General features: G+C 35.0%; 1 protein-coding gene across 2 annotated transcripts in view; it reads right to left on the reverse strand.

The window, feature by feature from the left end:
- The window catches only part of SGCE (sarcoglycan epsilon), a 76,162-nt gene that overhangs the window by 44,612 nt on the left and 9,734 nt on the right, over positions 1–21,816 (reverse strand). For both annotated transcript variants that reach the window (XM_017854970.1, XM_017854971.1), the window contains exons 2-3: positions 4,925–5,047; positions 3,131–3,288 (exon numbers count right to left, since the gene is read on the reverse strand). In XM_017854970.1, the coding sequence (XP_017710459.1) occupies positions 3,131–3,288; positions 4,925–5,047 (281 nt within the window). The remainder of the gene's footprint in view (positions 1–3,130; positions 3,289–4,924; positions 5,048–21,816) is intronic.

Genomic DNA, 21,816 nt, shown 5'->3' on the forward strand with positions numbered 1-21,816 from the left:
TTACTTATTATGATGATGTGAAGACCTTCAAAGCAGAAGAGTATGTGTGTGTCTATATGTGCATGCTTTATTTTTTATTCCCCAATTTCTAAAATAGAGCTGATCTATTTTAGATACTTAAAATTTGAATGTTTCAGATAAACATCTACTGAATGAAGGAAATAGTAGACTTATACGATTAAATATTATATATTTAAGATACAAAAATTCTTGACTAACTTAATAGAATATTTTAAAATACCATACCTGTACTATAAATGAATGTAAAAATGAGCTATTTACAGATAAATCACTATGTTATATGAAAGATATGGTAAACTTTCATTTTATCTTTTAATATATTTTATACATTTTCATAACACTGTATGTTAGTCATAAAGTATATAATGAATGCACTCACAACAAACTCTTATGAAACCATCTCAGTACATGTGTTGCTCTCCTAGCCTAAGCCCTTGTCTCCCCACAACCAGAAGTAGTCATTCTGGATTTGGTGTTTAACAATCCATTCACATAAAATACAATTTCATTATAATTGCATGAATGCTTAAAGCATATGGTTTAGTTTGCTTGTTTTTGAGCTCTACCAAAATGGCAAACTATTATATGTAGTCTTCTAGTACTTTTTTAAAAATTGAACATTGTGTTTAAAACACTTATTCATATTGCTGGGCAAGCTTAAGTTCACTGTTGCTCTGAACATTCACTGTGTGAATACACCAAGATTAATATATTCTCTTGCTGATAGACTTTTGGGTCTCTATTGTTTTGTGGCTTTCCAGTGTTGTGCTATACAAATGTTGCTTGATGAGCATGAGTGTACATGTCTCCAGGAGGGCATCTGCAAGTGCTTCTTTGGGGCATATTGCTAGAAGTAGGACTGCCATATCATAAGGTACAGGAATACTCAATGATATGAGATATTCAGTACTGCTTTCCAAAGTAGTGAAGCCAACTCCCACATCCACCTGTAGTGCATTTTACTGATGGCAAAATTTTCATTGTGATCTCCATCTGAATATTCCTCATTACCCATATGAGTAAGCTACTTAAGTTTATTGGCGTTTTAGTGAAATATCTGTTTCTTATTAAATTACAGGATTTCTTTATTATTTTGATGCTCTTAGTCAGCTACATGTATTGAAAATACCTTCTCCCAGTTTGTGGTTTGTCTTTTTAAATCATACTCTGGTTTAATCGTTGATGAACAAACATTCACAAATTTCATATAGTGAAATTGATAATTTTTTTCTCTTAAAATATTTAGGTCTTACTTAAATCCTTCCCTATCCATAGGTCAAAAGAGATTTTCTACATTTTAATATGATTGTTTAAAATTTGCATTTTACATGTAATCCCTAATCTACCTAGACTTGAGACCTGGCATATATTCTGTTAGATATATTCCTAGTACCTCAACATTTTTGTTGCTATTAAAAATGGTATTTTAAAATGTGTGTTTTCTCAATACTTGCTATTCATGTATAGAAATGCCACAATAATTTATACTGATCTCACAGTTCACTGCTAGCCTTTAAGATTCTTAATGGTCTACAGACCATTTATATCACTGATAGTTTCCATTTCTTCTTTTTAAATCCTTATGGATTTAATTTCTTTTTCTTTCTTTACTGTACTGGCTGGGACCTCCAATACATTCTGTAATAGATTTATCAGACAGAGTCATTCTTGTTTTGTTCCTGAATTTAGATGAAATTTCTCTAACATTTTACTATGAAGAATGATGTTCGCTCTTACTTTTGGTAAAAACTGGCAAATTAAAGAACTTCACTTCTATTCCTAGTTTGCCAAGAGCTATTTTTTCTTATCAAGAATAGGTAGTAAATTTTAATAAACACTTTTTTCATAACTATCGTGACAATTATGCTGTTTTTCCTTCTTTAATCTGATAATGGGGTGAATTACATTTATATATTTCTTTTATAATTTTACTGAATATTTTAAAAGTTAATTTGACAATAGCTCAAACTAACTTGCTTCTTCTAAGTACCTGTCTATCTTATAGCTACACTGCCTTAAGGAATACGATTTATAGATAGAAATCACTGAACGGTTAATACAAACTTCAATTCCAAATGAATTGGCCACTGTGGAAGCTCACATCCACAGTACACATCTGACTAAAACTTTGGAGAAAGATTCATAGTATGTAATCCTCTGAAAGGAGGTACACTTTTAGTTTATACATCCATTCATTTTTTAGAAGTATTGTATTAATTCCCACTAAATATTCAATGTAACAACTGTTTTGTTGTTGTTAATTTCTAACATCTCCCAGCTAAGATGCTAGGTGCTGGTGAGGACCTGATGAATGGTAACACCGCCATCACTTCTAGAATAAAGGCTAAACACATCAGGATGGCTTACAGAGCCCTCAAAGATCTGCCCCTACCAGCATCAACACCTCCCATTCCCATCATTTGCCTACTGGGGTACATCCTCTTCCAGCCACACTTATCGTTCTCTGAGACCATGTGACTTTCCTTATACCTCCAAGATTTTGATGTGTTGTTTCCTCTGCCCAAGACAGTCTTCCTTCTGCTTCGTGAAGTAAATTCTTTACTTTGCATCAAACAGCACCTTCTTACTATAGCAGTTATTACAGTGTGGGCTAAGTATTTGTTTGCATCCCAGTCCTCCAACCCCTGAACTGTAAGACATGGCAAGACTCACTTGTTATTTATCATTCTATCCCTAAGCACCTATCACATGCTTGGCACATAGTAGGTGTATATAAGATGTCTGTTGAATGGCTATATTTCAATGAACATAAAACCTGAATTCAAAATACAGAACAAATAAGTCTATCAAGTCTACAATTATTTTTTCAAATAGAATTCATATTATAATAATCTATTTCTTTTAAATGTCATGACTTTTTTCACAAATTTAGACTGTCATTCTAATATAAAAGCTGAGACAAAACTTTATAAACAGAAAAGAATGGCACATTTCCAAATGTTATCTACTGTGTTTCCATGCACAAAATATTAAAAACCACATCAGGTAACTACAGTTTCAACACTTAAAACTCAAATTACAATATTATATATATACACACACATACATATATATATATATAGTTTTGCTCTTTCTAGGGGTAAATTACCTCAATGATTGTTGGCTTCCCCACATTTTCAGCTGTTGGGGACCCATATAGGACTCCATCACTATATGGTGTCCTTTGGATATATCGAAGCCATCCAGGTCGGTCTGGGTAACCCATTAAATTTGTATTAAATGTTATGGGATCATTACTAATCTCTCCTAGATAAGAAACAGAGAAGACATAAGACAGTTATTTTCACACATGTTGCTTTGGTAGTTTCAATCAAAACATTCTGTCTAAAATTTTTTTCCTATATTTGTAGCCAACTAAATACACACATACAAAACCCATCTGGGTATTTAAATTAGGGCTCCATGTTAAAAAAAAATCCTTTTGGTTGTTTAATTTGTCTCAAAATCTGATGCAACAAAGAAAGCAGATTCATACAGTTTTCTTGGAAATATATTTTTGGTCACCGAACAGTGAGATAGTTCTGCCAGTGAGACAATTATCTTTCAGGAAAATTCCCTAATCATGCTGATGTACTCATTCTTTTCCGAAATATTCCATTTCCATTCATGAAACTCTGGACACTATCATATGAGTATGAAAGATATTCCAAAATTGTAAAAGTCTCATCAAAAAAATATGTAATTTTAAAACACTGGAGGATAGGATGAAAAAGACGTTACAAATCCATAACAACTGTACTAATGACAGCATATATTAATCACAAGCAATAATAACAGCATCATTTATTAGCACATTCCCTGGCCCTGAGTCAAATGCTTTACCAAGCCATATTTCATCTATTTTCACACATACCTATGAACCTACTACTAGTATTAGCCCTGATTTTATTGATGGAATATGTAATTTTCCACATTAAGTTACTTCTCCATGGTCATATTAAGTGATGAAACTATAATAGCATTTAATCCTGGCTGATTCCAGAAACTATGCTCTTAACTACATGTTTTTCTTCTCAAATGTTATGGCTGCTGCTCAAAAGTTTGAGCCATATAGTTTTGCAAACATGGAATGCCTCATAAGAAAACATTAAAAAAAAAATTGATGAAAAGACTATTTCTTCTTGAATGCTATTAGGAACATGGTTAACTATATTGTGGGAGAGTTTTCAGGTACAGTATTCATCATATAATCTTCAAAAGAATAGTTATATCAATTCTGATGCTAAAGATATTCTTATACAATATAATTTTATAAAATTTGCTTTTATTTGCTGCTTAAGGAAGAGTTATAACGATATGTTTTCTCTTGCTATTCTTTGTATATCTTCATTAATTTGATGGCATTTATGATCATTCAAAATAACATACTTAAACCAGTAGTGAATTAAATAAGACTTCATAATTGGTATCACTTAAAAGGAAAATTAATCTCCATAATATTATTAAGGAGTTATATGAAATTATATCCTATTGTAAAAGCTTTTTAAAAGCTCTTACCTAATGCCATTTTTTCATTCTCCTCTACAACATATGTATAGTTTTCCGAAAATGAAAGTACTATGTGAGAATCTAGGTCTTAATATAGAAAATCGTAAGTTTACAGCTATAATTATTTCCATGTGAATATAGGTAGATCACTTGTCAGAGACATAAAACTCAAGACTGAGAATCCAGAAATATGGTTTCTTTAACATTCAAAATAAATTATTTTGTCTGTAATTAAATTTCTAATCTGAAAATGAGGAATGTCCTACAACAATTTATCACATTTAGACCATTTGAATTAATGTTAATGATATTCTATCATATATGTCTAGATTATGCAAATTAAACAAAAAATTTAGTACGTTAACTACTTTTTTTCTCCTCACAAAGAACATACCAGGTTTTGGGTAAGGTGGAAATTCCCCCTTAAAATATTCTCTTTCCAAAACATGAACAAAGAGGACACCTGCTGATGGGTATACATTCCGATCGGAGTGTACCTTGGAGAAAATAGTGTACACTGAAAACAAAGAGGAAAGATAAGTAACAGAAAGACAAATAATGAGACATGCCCTTGATAATTCAGCTTACACTCTTTATAAAGAGGGGTCTCACTATGTAGACATTTCTGGAAAAATTGAAGCAACATGCAAGGAAACTGTTAATAACAATTTGTTTTAAATGGAAGTGATTTCAGGACAAAACGGGAAAAAATTCTTTTGATTTGTGTTTACAGCCTTTTCAAACACTACATAGACAAAATTATGCACATTTGATATTTTAGACCGTTATTAAATAATGAAGCTATCCAAAATATCTTTTCGGTAATTTCTTTTTATTTGAGGTTATTACCAACAAAATACATCATAAGAACTGACCAGCTACAAAATTGCTACAGATGTTTTTCTTCTTTCCTTTTTTTTAAAGCAAAGTACACAGAGTAATTTTTAAGTGGTAAGAATCCACACTATACTAATTGTTTTCTAGGCAAAGCATGTCAGACTACATAACACTATCAATAGGTATAATGTGGTTTTATGTATACTTATAAAATGCATTGGATACTTTTTCTGGGAATTCATTCCTCACATCCTTCATAGACATGATTTATTCAATTTTCCCTGATCTTGATATTTAGTAATTCAAACAATATAATCTATTATATTATGCTGCATCCTAAATAAGGAATAAAAATTACATAATAAAATTCAGGCCAAATAATTCATTGAAGTGAAATACGTAAATTTCATGATTTACCAGTTACTTAAGACATAGGATGTGAGTACATTAAAATGGCCAATTGTTTTGATTAGTTTCCACCTATTGTTTTTGCTCTGATAGCATCTTCTCCACTAACACATTATTGCCGTTACTCTCATCATGTCTACAATCTCTTTTGGGTTTCTATTTTCCTGATTGGCTAGTGGCTGCAATTTTTAGATAGATTAACCCTATCAGGCCAGTTCTTTCTTTTAAGTCATTGATGGATTTGTAAATATGGTAATTAACCTTAAGAACCCCAAGGCTGCTCACTCCAAGCTCACAACTTACTAAAAGCCTTGGATAGCAAGATCACTGAACTACATTTTCAGCACAAAATAAAACTCCCACAAAATGTTTCTTTATCTGTGAAAACTTGTCCCTGCAGTTCAGTGGATGGCTGCCAGAAAAGGGGGAACTGAGCTAAAATATTTGGCTTGTAGCTTCATGTATCTACAGCTTTACTACTAAAAACATAACTTCAAAGGCTGTGTAACAGAGGGAAGGAAGCTACAAGTTATGTTTAAACTAGGTATGTAGAGAGATCTATTCTTTCCTGATTTGTTTTCTACTAGTATTCGTAAGTGATCTTCCCCCGTGGCATATACAGTACCCAACTTCTACTCAAGAACAATGTACTTACCAGCAGGAATAATCCCAATCCCCAAAACAAGAATGAATGAATCACAGAAAAATAGTAAAGATGAGAATTCTATACTTTTTTTTTTTTTAACCAGTTTGATACCACAATGTACCCTGAATGTGAGGTGCTATGGGGAATATGAAGATGAAAGAGACCCTGCCTGCCACTGCTTTCCAGGAGTTCACCATCTGGTTTGGGAGACCAACATCTACCTAACTAGGTATTATCCCAGAGGTAAAACTGCTTTGGCAACACCTGGAAATACGGGAGGAGCAATTAAGGTTGGACAGATTCGGAAAAGATTTATGGAAGAAGTGGAATTCAATATGGCTCCTAAAGTACTACAGTAGTAGGATTCTGAAGCTCAGAGATGTGGAATTTCAGCAATTCAGCAGTGAACATATGTGCAACATACAATACTGGATACTGTGGGGGCCTTTCAGGGAAGGGAATTAAGCCAGTAATGCTTGATCCTGGGGTAAATTTAAGGTAGGGGGAGGCAAAACTGGGAAGAAAAGAAGAGTCAAAATAGGGAGTTTTGAACTCCTGCTAAGAAGTCATTTCACTCTATATATCAAAGTATTTAAATTCAGGATCACAACCCTACATCCCAAGCAGAGAACACTTCAAATAATCTAAAGGAATCTCTTTGGAGTTTATCTAATTATCTAATTTATTCTTTCTAGAGATTAAAAATACCTTGAAGTACAGCACTAAGTTTTATTTACCTTGCTATTTTCTCGGCAGCTAGAAGAGAGTCTAGTGTATTTGAATAATTGTATCAATGCCTATGGAATGGATAAGTACGTTCTAATACAAAGTACGGCAGAGGCAAACACAAGTTTCCTATTAGTAAACTAAATATATATAATACTTACAGAGGTAGCATTCTGTAGATTATCATCCTTCATTGACATTATAAACTAATAGTCTCCCTTAGTATTTGCTGCTATAAGGTGGCAAAAGCTAGCTTACAAAGCAAAATGAAAGGTTGTTCATATTAAGTAATACTGAAATGATTCCATTTTCTACATTGCCCTCCACAGGTAGTGAAGTGGAACCATTAAAGAAAGGGTACCTGCCACTCCATATCATCTCACTTCAAGAACTTGCATAGAACATCTCAGTTTCTGCTTTTATAAAAAACATTTCTGCGATCTACAGAGCCAAGACACAATCTACCATGGCCCTCCTGGGTTTGAAGATGACAAGCACATTTCTTTATTCATGTGTACTCAATTGCCTTTCAGCAATCTGCTGAACTGCATACTTGCTGGTCAGTTACCTTGGCAACTCCACAGTAAAGGCTGCTTCACTTTAAGTATAGTATGCCATTCACTTTGAGAAAAACATGATACAGATGTATGACACATTCGTCATCTAGAAATGGAAAATGACTAAGCCACTATGTTTTGTTTGTAAAAGTAATACTTCCTTTCTGTAGCATCAGTTTAAATTACAGGCACCCACACAACATTTTAGAGCAGTGCCCTTTGCCTTTCCCTTTCGCATTTGTTACTTGCAAAACAAATAGCTCTTCAACAGAGGCAATTTGGGCAGTATTTACACCTATGCTTCCTTTCAAAAACAACAAATGACACAGAGAATTCGAAGCTATAGGTTCTTGTTCTAAACATGAGCCATATAAATAAAGCTGATGGGGTCTGCTCCAACACCCACAGAGGCTATTACTAACAGTTAACACATATTGCATTCACATATGCCTAGGCAGTACTCACAAACCATAAGCTTAACGCATGTTGTTTTCCTTAAGAGCAAGTCTTGAAAAATCAAATTTAAACACTCTAAGAATCCACAACACTAAGATCTAATCTCTGAAATATACATGTGTACAGTGCCATGCTAATCAAGCCAAGGTAACAGGGTCTGGCCTCTCCGTGTATCGCATGGTTTTGCAGTCTTCTACGGCTGCAAATCCATTACCTCTGCAAACATGCCACTAGATATAAATGAAACTGGAAACCTATGGCTGGTTAAATCCATGCAATTCTATCACCAGTAATGGGAAAAACAATGAAACCAAAAGTCCAACCCACAAGAGGTCAAAAACACCACTCCAAATAGCAAGGATAGCTAGATTTACAAAGATTAAAAACTTCTGAAGACAGGTAGTCATAAGGAACAGAATTTTAAAAGTAATAATTACATATCTGAGTAGAGACAGCCAAAAGGGTATGTAAACAAGTAGCTAGGATCATTATCTCGCTCTCCCTAAACATAGCCCCAATGTCTCTCATCACCGTGTTACCAAACCTTGTTCACAAAACTGTTATCTGTATGTTTCATTCACAGGTATAGAATCTGCAGCTATTTCAACAACTGTATATTATGTGACAGCACAGAGTCCAGAATCAAATAACAGACCATGATAGCAATAGCAAAAAAAATTGGGACCTCATGCTAGCTAAACAATGTCTTGTTTTCCTTTACTAATAGTCCAGTGGAAACTTTCTCTCTCCATAATGAAAATATTAGGGTGTGCATGCGTGCTTATTACAATTACCTTCAAAGCAAGTTTGAATGTATTTAGTAAACATTAAATTTTGAAAGTATTATGATGGTACGTTGCTAATGAATCCACAGCACATAACTTCACAGTTCTCACAATGATTATTCTTAATGGCATATGCATAAGCACAGGCACACACACAGCCCCTTCACTACAAAAATGTCCAGAGAACACTTGCCAGCCCTTTTTCTGCATCACCAAGAACAATTACATGGCTATAAAGATAAAATAACCACTGAGTATAAGACCCTGCAAGTTTGAGCTAGTTTTAAATCTTAAAGCCATCTCTGTTGTGAACTCTTTGAGAAGAAAGTCATAAAGTATTGTCGATATTTATGTCCAGGTGACTTTTATTAGGTACCCAGTATGTTTAGGTCTCTCTTACAGATGCTTTATTAATAAATTAATCACTTTAAAATGTCCATTTATAACATCATTTTCTAATTTTTAAGGTTTACAAGGATCTAGTAAAATCTCAGTTTCCCAGAACCCCATGAAATGAATTGTTCCATGGAGCTGATTTTTCTGAAGTACTCTGCAGTTGATTCTTTTTCATGACGGTACAAGATCATCATTTTGTACATCAATTGTTGCACTCTGCTCTATTATACGGTGATACTCGTGTGGACTGTCTGGTTGCCTTGTCATTTACTGATCATACTGTGGGTCCCAGTCTGCTAATGCTTTTTAAGGCTGTGTGTTTTACAGATTTTGTTTTATCTTTTGTAGACAAGTTGTCAGCTGTCATTTCTCATTGCTATCAGTATGTTTCCTGTAGCAGCTTCTCTATCCCCTCTAATTTGCTGTTATTAATCAACTACAGGTTTAGAAACCAGACCACCAAATGAGGCAGGGTTGCGCATTAAAGTAAAAGCAAATGCGTACTGTTTAACGCACATAGGGCTCTGCTAGATGTAAAAGACAGGAGCCTGCATTCGCAGCATCTATTTTGGCTGCTGAAAGGCTCTTTTGTGGCGTATTTCCTGGTTCTTAGTTGACGCAGTACACTTCTGAATAGATGATCTTACTATACTTGAGAGAGAGCCATTACTTAAGGCGATGGCAGCAGAAACTGTTATAAAATACATTCACAAATAAATAGGTGTACAATTGAAAGTCTTAATTCAACCCATATATTACATAACCATGAACTGTCAAATAAAAAATGGATTGAATGCGTTTTATAAAATAATTACTTACATATTCGATGTGTGGGGAATACACTGCATAATTTAAACAAACAGATCTATGAATTAAATGATATATTGCCCTTAGTTATAGCAAAATCAGCCTAAGATACTATAACACAATTAATAAGTAACTTATTAATAAGCAATTAAAGTCTATTTCTAAAAGCATTTCAATTTTATCAATTTGTTTCTCACATGAAGAGTTTGAAGATGGAAGCTATTCGGTGGGGGCAAGCATCACAAAGGTATTTTAACTGAGTTCAAATTACTTAAATATGATAGTATATATTTCACAGCTGGGAAATTAGTTAAGTAATTTGAACTTAGTTTAAGTATTGCCTTAACAGTAAGTATTATCTAAAAAAAAATTTTGGATAAGAATAATTAAGAAGGTTTTAAGGTATGTTGAGGATATAAAGAGAGTACTAAATAGCCACTGATCTGCTGTACCTTTTAAATAAATTGTTGCCTAAGAAACTAGGTATGGTCATCCCTGATAATTAAAAATGTTAAGTACTGACAAAAAATAATACTTCTTGTCTCATATTTTATAGTTTTAACATCTAAAAACTCTTTATGAGATTCACAGTCCCTGTATACACAGAAATTGATTACAAGAGGCAAATCTCACTTGCTGTCTCTGCATCAAAAGAACTCATTTCAAGGTTTGCATAGCCTGATACATTTATGGATTCCTTTCTAATTTATTTTTTAACATGTTACTACAGTCAAATTGAAATTTAATTATTAAACCAGATAATTGCTGCAGAGAAATATTTTAAGAGATATCAATATCCAGCCAGTTACACAACCTGTTTTGTTTTGTTTTCTCACTAAGATTTACCTTGTGTTTTATCAATACAACTTTATGAATCTTGGCTTTGAATCAAAAGCTTTTCTCAGCAGTCTGCCCTTCACCTTTGAATTCACTCAACATCAAAGTACTGCAGGCCATTCATCTGGCATTGGCCAGCTATTGTTTTTTTTCAGTCATAGATAGTCCATGCATTGGCTGTGGAATGCATCACTGGGAAGGCATTACAGTGTCTTTGTAAACTTCATTTCTCTAAGAGATATGGCCACTTTGCTTTACATGAAGTAGGAGAGGAAACTATTACTTGAATCTTCTTCTACAAAAAAGCAGAAGAGTTTCTTCATGATATTTTCTTCCCAACTAAAACCACTGACTTTTAATCTTTCCAAACTGGAACTAAACATCTTGATTATTATGTGATTTCATGTGTGTGTGTTTTTTAAATGTCAGTTGGAAAGAAGTTGCATACCATTGTTAATTGGTGATCAATAAGCTTAGTGTCATAGTATGCTACATTGAAAAGAGCTTTATATGTCATCATGTCTGGGCATGCCAAATATATTTCTTTATTAAGAGACAGATCATAACATTATTTCCTACCTGCATATGGCCTCTGCCTCCTACTCAACCCAGGATTCCTGACAGTTACTAACAATCAGAGTTTGCATGCATTTGCTCTCCTGGAGAGTTCAGTCTCTCTATTATCTATTTTATAGATAACAAAATTGAACCTAGAGGGACTAAGTGACTGCTTCAAGCCTATGGGACCCATAACGAGAAAACAGAAAAAAGGAAGGGTGTGTTGAAGAAGCTGATGGCCCTCAGCTTGCTCAAGTAGGTCCCTTACTCCCATTCCAGAGAAAAAAAGAAGAGATTCCATAGTCCATATCTGGAGTAGTCTTCATTACTTTTGTAACCACTTACTGGGTGCTGAGGTAGAATGATGTCAAAAGTGTTATTCTAAGGCATTCAAATTCCTTGGAATCCTATTTACAGAAGAAGTACCATCCTACCACTTTAGCTAAGAATTGGAATATTCTTTGCTGGGCCCAGTGGCTCACGCCTGTAATCCCAACACATTGGGAGGCCGAGGCGGGCAGATCACCTGAGGTCAGGAGTTCAAGACCAGCCTGGCTAACATGGTGAAACCCTGTCACTACTAAAAATACAAAAAACAATTAGCGGGGCATGGTGGTGGGTGCCTATAATCCCGGCTACTCAGGAGGCAGGAGAATCCCTTGAACCCGGGAGAAGGAGGATGCAGTGAGCTGAGATCACACCATTGCACTCCAGCCTGGGCAACAAGAGCTAAAACTCCGTCTCAAAAAAAAACCACTACACAAAACATACATTTGTTAAAGTTATTTTATATATAAACGATCCTATCATCTTTTGTGCTCTCTTGAAATTTTCAAAAAGACATGACTGAGATTCATGGTCAAGAACATCTCAAAGAACATTATATATCTGAGACAGCATTTAAAATGGCCCTGCCATACAAGCTACTAGTATTTGTTATTATAATTTTAAAAGTGATGAAACAATTCTCCTCATACAGTTGACAAAACTTACTCTCTGTATAAAGTATCTTGATAATTCAGAACTACAATGATAGGATATAAATAAGATGAGAAGAAAGGAAAATAATCTAAAGGATGAGATCAAGCTAAACTGAAGCAATAAGAGAATGTGATAACCTAAACTCGTTACCTCAGTAGATTCAAGATGGAGTGATCATTTCTATTCTGAAAACTCTAGTTATCTCTAGGGTTCCAAGGAGAAAATCAGTGTGAGGTTCAATGACAGTCTGAAGTTTGAAACAGGAAGAGACTGGCATCTCTCAGAGATTCTAGATGACACTATATGTCAAGGTCTTGAAATGCATTTCCCTGAGAACAGCACCATAATAGATGACTCTGCTGAGTATAGCAGCTGTTGAGTTTTTTTTTTTTTTTGGGGGGGGGGCGCAAATCAAACAGTGAGAGAGAGGCATGCTCAGAGAGGATAGAAGTTCCAGGGATCAAAGCTAAAGAGAAAAGACTGAAGAAAAGGGATGATTGCAATCTAGTAAAAAATGATGTGAAGTCCAGAGGAAGAATCTTCAGAGATTCTAGGTGAGGCACAAGGAACCAGGGCATGTCCCAAGTCCTTTGGAGATGACAGAGCAGAAGCTCAGTGCAGACTGCAACAGTAAAGGACACCGGGGACCCATATCCAGAAAATAGATTAGAAAAAAGGAAGAGTGACTGTGTCAAAGAAGCCGATGGCTCTCAGCTTGCTCAAGAAACCAGCCAGATAAGGGTGTAATCAGGGGTGATTCCCTTGAAGGAACGTGGGAGAATCTTATGGCAATATCTAAAGCAAATATGGGGAAAAGAACTGTGAGATCATGGGCCTGTGTCCAGGAACAAGTGCGTCTAGTACTTTTTAAAACAAATTTTTGTGATCTTTTCATGAGAAGTTATTTGTATGAAACTCTATGTATGTTTTCTTACAGATTTTAGCAATGAAAATTCCTTAAAAATACACAGGTATTTGTGGGTTTGTTTCAAAGTCGCTTGAGAAAAAATATGCTGGGAAACTTTGTCCCATTGTGAAAGAGATCTGGGGCAAAAAGACTCCAGCTGAAGAATAATTTGGTTCCAGCTATAAAAAAGTTAGTGACACCCAACTTCAGAGATGTATGAAGAAAATGAAGTAAGCCAGGAATCAATCCTACAAGTACCCAGCAGGTTTCATCTGGCATTATCATCTTATCACATAAAATTACTGTTTTTTTGAAAACATTTAAACATTACTCTTATTTTTATAGACATTTTGGTTGCTCCAAAGTTAGATAAACTACTATTCTGCTAATGTTCATGAACACATGTAGTTAATATTTTGTGTGAAGGATCATAAAGCCAAAAAATATAAAGAAATATTAAGTGCAAGTTCATAATCGTAATTGATATTTTGAAAACAACTAATATTTTGACTGTTCAGTAATGCCTTTTCTCCCTAATGAAATACATTATTTCAAAAGTCCTGGAATATTGCTGATGGTCACATTTATAGATACAGAAGAAAAACTTATAAGGATCAATCAGTCATTTACAGGTCAAGTCATCTTTCCAATAGAAAACAAGTGCCAACTAAGTAATAGCAAAACATATCAATTTGGTTTTGCAACAAGAATCATCCAAAATTAGCCAAAATATTTTATGATTATTTTTCCAAGGTTACATACATACTGTTTTAAATGATACATGTTAAATACACGTTTTTCAATATTATAAATAACTTGTTATAGTAACTACAGTAGGACAATTTTATAAGTGGCAAGCTAGTGACTGGATAAAAGGTAGGTTAAAACATAGGAATGGTTTTAGTTTTCCTTGAAAAGGGCAAAGCTATAGCCAAGGAAAAGGACTTGAAAATAATGGATTAAGAACATAGAGGATCAGAAGTTTTAGCAGATTAGGAAAACAAAATTTTATTTTCCAGACTAACAACAACAACAACAAAAAGTCACACATGACTAAAAAAGCGAAGAGACTATTGGAAGCAGACATTTAATTGGATCCCGCAAAGGGATTTAGATTTACAACCTAAACTCACCATCTTTCATCCCAGCAGCCATTTTTCTGCTGATAATAAAACTGTTGGCCTGTCTGGTCTTCCAGTTAACTGTTCCATTTATGCCATCAGCACAGCTTAATAAAAAAGCTTTTCAGAATAAAAAAACGTACAAAAAAATGAAATTAATGTCATGTTAAAATGACTATCACAGATCACCTACAATTAACTGGGATCAGATTCCTTCCAGCCCAGCTAACTGTTTAATTCTACTTAGCAAATATTTGTTGTACGCTGACACGAGGAATATGTGGGGATACAAGACAACCAAGGCATAGTTCCTGCCCCTGAAGAAGCTTACAATCTATGGGGATTGGCAATTCATGTACATATACATATATATATATGTGTGTGTGTATATATACATACACACACACACATATATAAAATAAATCATAGTAATTATACACACAAATGGTAGAAAGCATAAGTGCTATAAGCACACTGATGGGGCAGCAATTATCTCTGGCTAGGAATGTTGTGTTAAGTTTAAAGTACCTTTTAAATTCACAGCTGAATTTTCCTCACACTGACAGCAATGACTAGAATAGGGGTTAAGGAATACTAAATAGGGGCTACCGCAAGAGTGTCAGATAGCAGTCAGGGTAAAGCACAAGGAAACAAAAAGTGGTGCCAATTACAAGACAACATGGAGATAATACAATACTTTTTCAAATTGCTAGGTGTAGGGATAAAAGGAGAATCAAAGATGCCTTTGAAGTTTTTATCTAGAATGACACAGAATAGCAATACATTAGGAACCTCAGAAAAGTCAGTTTCAAGAGAAAGATGATTAATTTGATTCAGGATATGTTAAACTTAGGGTACTAGTTGGACATCTAGGTGAAACGACTTGAGAAGAAGATAATGTAATGGGGCTTCACATACAGATTTAAAGTTCTTCTCCAAAGAAATGATCATTGAAGCTAAAGCCCTAGTGTGATTCCCTGGTAACACATACATCAGGCTCTTACATAGAAAGTGATCTGGAGCAAATATATGTTCCTGTTCTTGACCCATTCATCGATCCTATTTTTCATCATCCAAACTGCCAATCTGCTGTCTACTCTCTGATTTTTCACCCTTACATTTTAGACATGATAGATTTGGGCACCATTTTTTTCTGATTACAATATTGGCTCTCCATCCTGTTCTCCATTGGGCTACTTTAGGTAAGTTCCTTGTGGGTTCAGTTCAGCCCAAGAATTGCCCAGGGGATTTGTCCTAGCTTCTGTGTGTTTGTTTCGTTTTGTTTTTGTTTTTTTTGTTGTTGTTGTTGTTGTTTTTGAGATGGAGTCTCACTCTGTTGCCCAGGCTGGTGTACAGTGGTGCAATCTTGGCTCACTGCAACCACCACCTCCTGGGTTCAAGAGATTCTCCGGTCTCAACCTCTGGAGTAGCTGGGACTACAGGCGTGCACCACCATGCCTGGCTAATTTTTGTATTTTTGGTAGAGATGGAGTTTCACCATGTTGGGCAGGCTGGTCTCAAACTCCAGGCTTCAGGTGATCCACCCACCTCGGCCTCCCAAAGTGCTGGGATTACAGGTGTGGGCCACCGCACCCAGCCTGTCCTAGCTTCTGGACCTGGTATGCAGTAAGGAAGAATGCTCAAAAGGAAGAGGGACAGCAAAAGCAAAACAACATATTAATAAATACATTAACATATCAAAAGCAGAGGATGATTCAGCAAAGAAAGAAGAAAGAAGCAGTCACAGAGGTTGAAAAATGAAGTCTAAAGAGTCACATAAGCCAACGGAAGAGACATGTCAAGAAGGAGAGTGTGATCAACATCCTCACTTACTGCAAAAAGGTCAAAGAGGATGAGAGCTTAGAAAAGACGGCGAGATTTGAAAAGTGAGAAGTTACTGGTGACTCCTTGAAAGTGGAGTTCCGATAAAGTGGTGAGAATAGAAGCCAAACTGCAAAAGGTCAAGACATAGATGCAGAAATTACAGTTAATCTTTCAAGAACACTGGTCAGAATAGGGAAGCAAAAAGATCAAATGATAGACTGTAGAGTGGCAAGGTGGACAGAAGGTTGGTTATTTTAGTAGGGATGACATATTTTGTATCTAAATAGAGGAAAAGATGTAAGCGGGGAGAAAGAGATTAAGGATAAAGAACAGGAGCATAACTGATAAGATACAATCCAAGAAAAGGTAGAATGGGTAGGACAAAGCATATGGAAGTAAGGAAAATGCTTTGGGCATGAGAAAGGGAAAGGAAAGTGGAGACACCAACAGTTAGTGGGGTATAGCAAACTTAACTTTAAAGGAGCTCCCCACCTTACTAAATCAGAGATAAAAGGCGTATTTTCTTTTCAAACTAAATTTCCAGTAAAATCTGAACTTTATGAAAATCCAACCCTTTAAAATGAGAAAAGAATACAATTCAAAACCCAGATTATTATTATTAGTAGTAGTGGTAGTGTTTTTAGAGATGGGGTCCACTATGTTGCCCAGGCTGGACTAGAATTCCTGGGCTCAAGCAATCATCCTACCTCAGCTTCCCAAGTAGCTAGGACTACAACCACTGCTCAGACCACTGCAATCAGCTAAAACCGAGGTTACTAATTTAATCATTACACATTGGATGATTGTATCAAAATGTCACAGGTGCCCTTTATGTATGTACAATTATTACATATCCATAATTAAAATTTTAAAAAGTTGTTAAACCCAGGTTATTAAAAACAAACAAAACCTCAGGTGATCATGTCAGTGCTACCTAGGAGTACAAAACAAAATCCACAGCACCCCCCAAAATAAGCTACTTAATTTGTATTCAATTTTAAAAATACATCAAATTAAGAATATTAATTTTATCTACTAAATGACCAATGTTATGCATTTCTCTAATAAATGGTTAATTTAATAACTGAAGTTATGTATTTTTAAATCTAGATGAACAATACAGGAGGCATTTCTCAATAATTTAAGCTAAAACAGGATCAGAAATACTAATAGTCTCTTGTGGCAAAATACTCCACCCCCAGTGTCTTCCTGATGGCTATGTTCCAAAAGCAACATGCTAGTTACATAGGAATCACATAGGCAGCTCCCCCAAAATACATACTCACATGTACCCCCCAAAATATACATAGTAAAAAAATTCTGAAACACATATCCATGACTTCACCATGGAGAGTCTAGGTAGGTGGGTTACACAGTTCCGTCAGGTAATTCACATACAAAACTGTGAACTCTAGAAGACAGAAGAGCCATTACAGAACCCAAAGAAATATAAACTATTACCTGAGTTACATATGCAACAAATGTAGGGCTAACCTTAGAACTGAAAACCCTACCCATTCCAACCTCCAACTGATTTATAGATACAGCCAATCTGCAAAAACATACAAGACCTTGCTGGATAGTGGAATATCCCAACTAGAAGGACAAGAAACAGGTGGCCAAATTCTTCTCTACAATGTTCCAAAGAACAATGTATGTGTGGATATGACAAGCAACATTTAGATTTAACTGCTTCCCATCACCACCTCCTGAGCAAGGTGCTTTCACATATACTGTCTAATTCAATCCTTACAAAACCAAATCAATCTATTAATGTGTCTGAAGATTATAAGGGCTTAATCTCAAAGCATAATGAAGTAAATCCTGCAGGCGAGCAGACACTCTATAGAACTCTCCATTTCTCTATGAACTGGGTAGTTACCATAAAGAAAGAACGGGCTGAGTGCCCAGACAGTTTCTCTTTTGTTCCTTCCTTTAGTCTAGCTCAGTGGTTCTCAGACTATGTTGTGCATAGGAATTATTGTTCAGAGTTGTATACACAAAACTACACATATTATACCTTATGGGTGATTTAAAGGATTAACTAGGATAACTGTAGGTCTATGGAATTTTTTCTTACACCCTTGCTTTTAGAATCCGACTAACCCAGCATAAGAATTAACACCACTACATATCCTTGGCTAGTGAATCAATGCATCATTGCTCATACTTTCCAGATCCTGTATAAGGGCAGCCTAGTCGGCTTTTACAGGATTCAAAAAGCAAACTGAATTGGTGTCTCAACTGTTTAAACAGAGAGGCAGGGTAGAATAGTTTAAACACAACACACAGACGTTGCCCTATTTCAAGGCCAGCACTGCTTTTGAGCACATTCATTTTTTAAAAGTTTGTATTGATCCATATGAAGTCCTACTTTGACCACAGAAGACTGAAGTCCAATAAATCTCAATAAAAGGATAATGTTTTATGGCTCTACTCCCCAAGCAGTATCACTAAAGGCAAGACACGATGCCTCGAATGATGTGCTTAAACCAAGTCCCACATATTGAGGGAGAAACTTTAAAAATAGGGAAATAACTATTTATTTTTAATTGTGTGTCCAATATCATGGATCCACTTGACTAACTTCTTGTATAGAAAAGTATTGTATTCTGTACATTGACAAGTACAGAGTACTCATTGAAAAAGGCTAGTATTTTAAAGTTTAATTTTCATTAGAAAAGGACCAATGCATTTCTTAATGTGAGAATGAATTTCTCTAGGATGGAAAAATATGACTCAATATTTAAAATATTTATCCTACCTACAACTTTTCAAGATTAAATCTAATGTGTAAAGATGTGTCAGACTTGTACAGACCAGTTCTTGAACTTCCTCTAAAGACACTGGACTATCCTCAGGAATCCTAAAAGGAAGAGAACACCACTGTGCTCACCAGGTTCATGGTAATCTACATTACAATTACATCTGGGTGTGAGTTTTACTCTGGTTCATAAACACAGAAACAAAGAATCATATGTATCTTGCATTTACAAAGCCCAAGCTAAGAAGGCATTCACACAATTAGCCAGGATATCACTGTACATAATTTAATCATATTTTCAATGTTCCCCCTTTGAAATCATCAAAGCCTAAATTAATCCAAAGGTGGCTGGCATGCCTTCACCTTCCTTAGAAACCATATGACAGTTAAAGTTTGTCTTAAGATTCCATGATTCATTTTGAGTCTTCTAGCAGCATGACTACATTTCATCTGGCCTGGGGCAAACAATCTCTGAAGAGATATTACTGTTACCCAAACCTGAATAATTTGCTGACTGGGGGAGGAGAGGATTGCTATTTAATAAAAGTAATTGAAGAGCTGTGAATAGTGACTGATTGCTAATGAGCTAATCAGAATATCAAGGAATGGAAATAATAAATAATAACTTATTCAGACATCACTGTCCAAGTAAACAGCAGGATATGCCAAATGAAATTTAATCTGATTATCATACTCACCTTAAAACCAAACTGTCAAGTCTTTCTCTGTCCACTACTTCATCTGTCTCTTTCATATTCCACTGTAAGGGGGATGGAAGACTTTGTTTTCAGAAGTTAGTTATATAGCTCACGTGTCCTGCATCCCTTTCCTTCTCTTACCATCCCCATCCAAGTTGCTATGTTGCTCCCTGACCCTCTACATTTTTCTCTTCCCTTCTTTCATGTAATTCTCCTTATTTCTTTTAAAGTTGTTTCTTACATCGAAACATTGTTTTTATATTTTTCTCTCTAAAAAGTGTAAGTTCACTATTACTTCTCTTCTTTAGCTACAATGTCTTAAATACTAAGTGCTGGATACTACACTAACGGTTGTATATATATTAACTAATGTAATCCTTACAATGACTATGTGAAGTAGGTAGCATTCACTCTATTTTACAATGAGACTACCAAGTTTAAGAAAATTATGTTAACTTACCCCAGGTCTTATGTTTACTAAGTGGCAGAGTTGAATTTTGAACCCATTTCGTGGCTGACTGCAAAGTCTATGTCATGAACACATCAATACTATCCCCAAATACAGTCATGCATTGCTTAATAATGGGGATACTTTTTGAGAAATGGTGATTTTGTTGTTGTGCAATCATAGAATGTACTTACACAAAATGATATATACATTTTTATTTATATTTTTTTCATATAGAAAACCAAAGTTCCCATCACCATTACTATGCTATTGCTGTGCAGTGGAAATTAATCTCATGTACTATGGGCAGCAAAACAAGAACAAAAACAATTTGTTGAAAGAAGAAAGCTTTAAGTTTTGGAACCTATGAGGAAAAAAATGGCTTTACTGAGGAGGACTGTCTACCCCAACCTCTGAAAGGAGCTGGGAAAAGATAATCCTAAAAGAAATGTCACAGCAAGGCTTTAAATGAAGAATGCCAAAAGCAGCTAAAAAATTAGATATAAGAGACTTTAGAGTGAAATAAAAAAGAAATGTTACAGCAAGGTTTTAAATGAAGAATGCCAGAAGAAGCTAAAAAATTAGATATAAGAGACTTTAGAGTGAAATAAAACTGTAGTGCAGAAAGGTCATGTTTAACATCAATCTTTACAGACAGAGTATCTGGGTTCAAATCCTAATTTTTGTCCATTGGGCAAGTTACTCAATGTCTCTGTGCCTCATCTGGAATAGAATAGTACCCATATCAGCGACAAACTGTTGAGTATTAAATGACATAATATATTTAAGAACTTTAGAAGAATGTCTAGCATATAATGATGTCCCCCCAAAATAAAAACTATTATTACATTTACTCTTCATCTAATTTGAAGAAAATGTTGGACTTCCTTAAATACAATTATTTTAAAAAATACATCTTCAAATGAAAAAAAAAACTATCATCACTACAGGTGGCATTATATAGTAATACAGCACTCTCACTTTTTCCACAATCATGACACATGTGAAAAATGATATTCTATAGAAATATATTATAGAGTCAACAGTAGAGGCTACTCAGAAGAGGCAATAGTCATACCAAACTCTACTACATGGTTGCCCAAGGGCTAAAAGGATGGCAACTCAGCCAGTCCTCATTCTCTGCACTCAGCCAAGTTGAGGGCTGCAGTTTAACCCTTTTGAGGGAAGCCTGATGTAATAAGATATGAATTACATTGATATTTATATTCTGACTCTCATAAGCTTTTAGATATTTATTTAGAGGAAACAATGCAACAAAAGCAAAAAGTTATGTGTGAGCAAGACTCAACTGCATTAACCACAATATCAAAATTGAGTGGAAAGTTAAACGTTCAATATAAGAAGTGTTGGTTTGACAGAATAGTTAATGGAGAAGGGAAAGTTCTTCACTTCTCTTGGTATTTTCTGCTCCTTTGCTCAACTAGCCAGAGAAGATAAGTTTGGGTTTCCACTCATGGGAACAGTACTATATCTCAGATGAAACAGGAACACCAGTGGGAACTTTAACAA

This window comes from Rhinopithecus bieti, unplaced genomic scaffold (genome assembly GCF_001698545.2).
Source record: "Rhinopithecus bieti isolate Rb0 unplaced genomic scaffold, ASM169854v2 scaffold_39006, whole genome shotgun sequence".
Taxonomy (NCBI): domain Eukaryota; kingdom Metazoa; phylum Chordata; class Mammalia; order Primates; family Cercopithecidae; genus Rhinopithecus; species Rhinopithecus bieti.